At 53.3% G+C, this 2,051-nt stretch overlaps 1 protein-coding gene across 1 annotated transcript; it reads left to right on the top strand.

The window, feature by feature from the left end:
* Positions 1 to 661: 661 nt before the first annotated feature.
* Positions 662 to 1,180, top strand: GNI_173580 (hypothetical protein; the record flags this gene model as incomplete). Its single annotated transcript, XM_011135067.1, has 1 exon — positions 662 to 1,180. One exon carries the CDS (start codon positions 662 to 664, stop codon positions 1,178 to 1,180), a length of 519 nt encoding a protein of 172 aa, XP_011133369.1.
* Positions 1,181 to 2,051: the final 871 nt, after the last annotated feature.

Below are 2,051 nucleotides of genomic sequence, written 5' to 3'. Positions count from 1 at the left end.
CTTGGACAAGCTGCGTGATGACCCGGACCTACTTCTGCGTTCAGCGGAACAAATTCAGTTCCCTAAGAGCAGCACGGAAATTAAAGTCGTAATCGACCCGGAGCACACGAATTACGTCGACGCGTCGGATACAGCACCTCGGGCGTGTTTGACGGAGCAAGTCTTGTGTCAGTTGGCAAGACACGTAGTAGCTGATCCGTCAGACGACAGGAGCAACCTCCCGGCAACAAAAGTCGTGAGCGACTCTCCGGCGGAAGTGACGGCCCTTTGGAACCGTTACGCTTTGAACACGGTGTTCACCATGGACTTGCTGGGCTTAGGGGAGGAGCCGCAAAGGCTGGGTGCAATGGAGGCGGAATTTCGGGCCGCCTATGAGAAGCTGCATCCTGAACCTGGCAAACATTGGCAAGGCGTTTGCCGACCGCGGCTCGGCCTGAACGGGGATCACGAGGTCTCGGTGGTTCGGGAATTCAAAGATGAGCTTTGCGAAGAGTGTCAACCGCGGGTGCTGCCGAACCTGCGGCCACCGGAGAGGATTTGGAGCCTCATCCGGCCCAGCATCCTTACGAGCGCCAGCATCCTTCCGAGCGCCAGCATCCTTCCGAGCGCCAGCATCCTTCCGCGCACCGGAGCGCCGGGGAGACGTAGTTGGCGCGAGATCATGAGCGAAGCCGAAGAACGCGTGTGTGCGGACGCTCGCGCAAAAGGTGTCGAGACGTTTGAAATTCCGATCGACATCATTTGGAAGCCTTGGAAATGGACGCACATGTCGAAGCCGATTGTGGAGGAAATGCTTCAGTCGCAAAATAGACGTGGCTGCTTCATCCCACTTCATGACTTACTGAAAACCTACCGGCTGACTGCTGCCCAATGTGACAGTCTCGAACGTCAATTCCGCAAACACCTGGCGATTATTGACAAGCACTCTCCCAGGGGCGAGAATTGCTGTGTGGGGTCGTATGCCCAGGTTTGCGTGACTTTGGACAGAGACGTGATGCCTTTCCCTGTCTCTGGGAACAAGTTGCGTGTAGCACTCGCTCCGACGTGCATGAAGGCCTCGTCCAAAGAGGAGGCGCGTGAAATCACTGACGAGTTCGTCAACAGACTGCGTGCGGACGCAGATTATCCAGCAGCTTCCAGGAACAACGTTTTGGCCCTAGCCATGAACCTCTTTCATTAAGAAAATCAATTCGGATTGTTCGCCCTGAAGTTAACTTGGCCTTGTCTCGTCCTCATTGATGACCCATTATCCCGACGCATTTGGCGCACCTAAATTTTTGAACTGACTAACTTAGTCACTAATAACTGACTCAGGTTAAACCTGTAAGTTGTCTGACTGGGATTTGGAGCATCGCATGACCCCTACTCCCTACTGATTATTAGCCTCCAGTTAGAGGTTGGACAAGGTGGGTAGCGAGTGAAGTGATCCCGATCTCGGGCGTGTTTGACAGATCAAGTCTTGTGTCAATTGGCAAGACACAGGAGTTACTTTCCGGCAGAAGTGACGGTGCTATGGGCAAGCTCTGTCAAGACTGTTTGCCACGCCAGCTCCCGGACCTGGATCGCACGCCCAAGTTTACGTCTGTCTGAATAAAGATGCGCTCCTGTCGAAGGGAGCAAATTCGACCTGAGGTTATCTGACTTCATGAAGGGACATGACCGACACACGGTTGGGGAGATAACACAACTTTTTATTCTTCCGAGACGAGCATCATACTCCGTGTTAGGAGAGCTCTTCACCTTGGGGTTCACCTGCTGGTGTGATGTTTGTCTTCAATCTCCCTAGAGATGCAAGTCCTATGCGAGGAGTCATTATTTGATAATCACGCTAACTCCTTCTCCGGGGCTTTCTATCCATTGGGGCATCCCTGGGCACCAAACAGACGAGAAGACAGCTGCCGGTCAATGGGGTGCTAGGACCAGGTGCTGAGACCAGGTGCTAGGATCAGGGGTTGATTTCGAGAACTATTTTCGAGCGGACTAATGTGGAGTTGCAGGGCTTCCAGCGAAGTATCGTCTTCTTTAGCGGTTGCTTTGGGCGTGAGTCTTTT

Source organism: Gregarina niphandrodes (assembly GCF_000223845.1).
Source record: "Gregarina niphandrodes unplaced genomic scaffold scaffold00061, whole genome shotgun sequence".
NCBI classification, from domain to species: domain Eukaryota; phylum Apicomplexa; class Conoidasida; order Eugregarinorida; family Gregarinidae; genus Gregarina; species Gregarina niphandrodes.
Note: the sequence above shows the minus strand (reverse complement) of the source record. Positions and strands in the feature narration are given on the sequence as shown.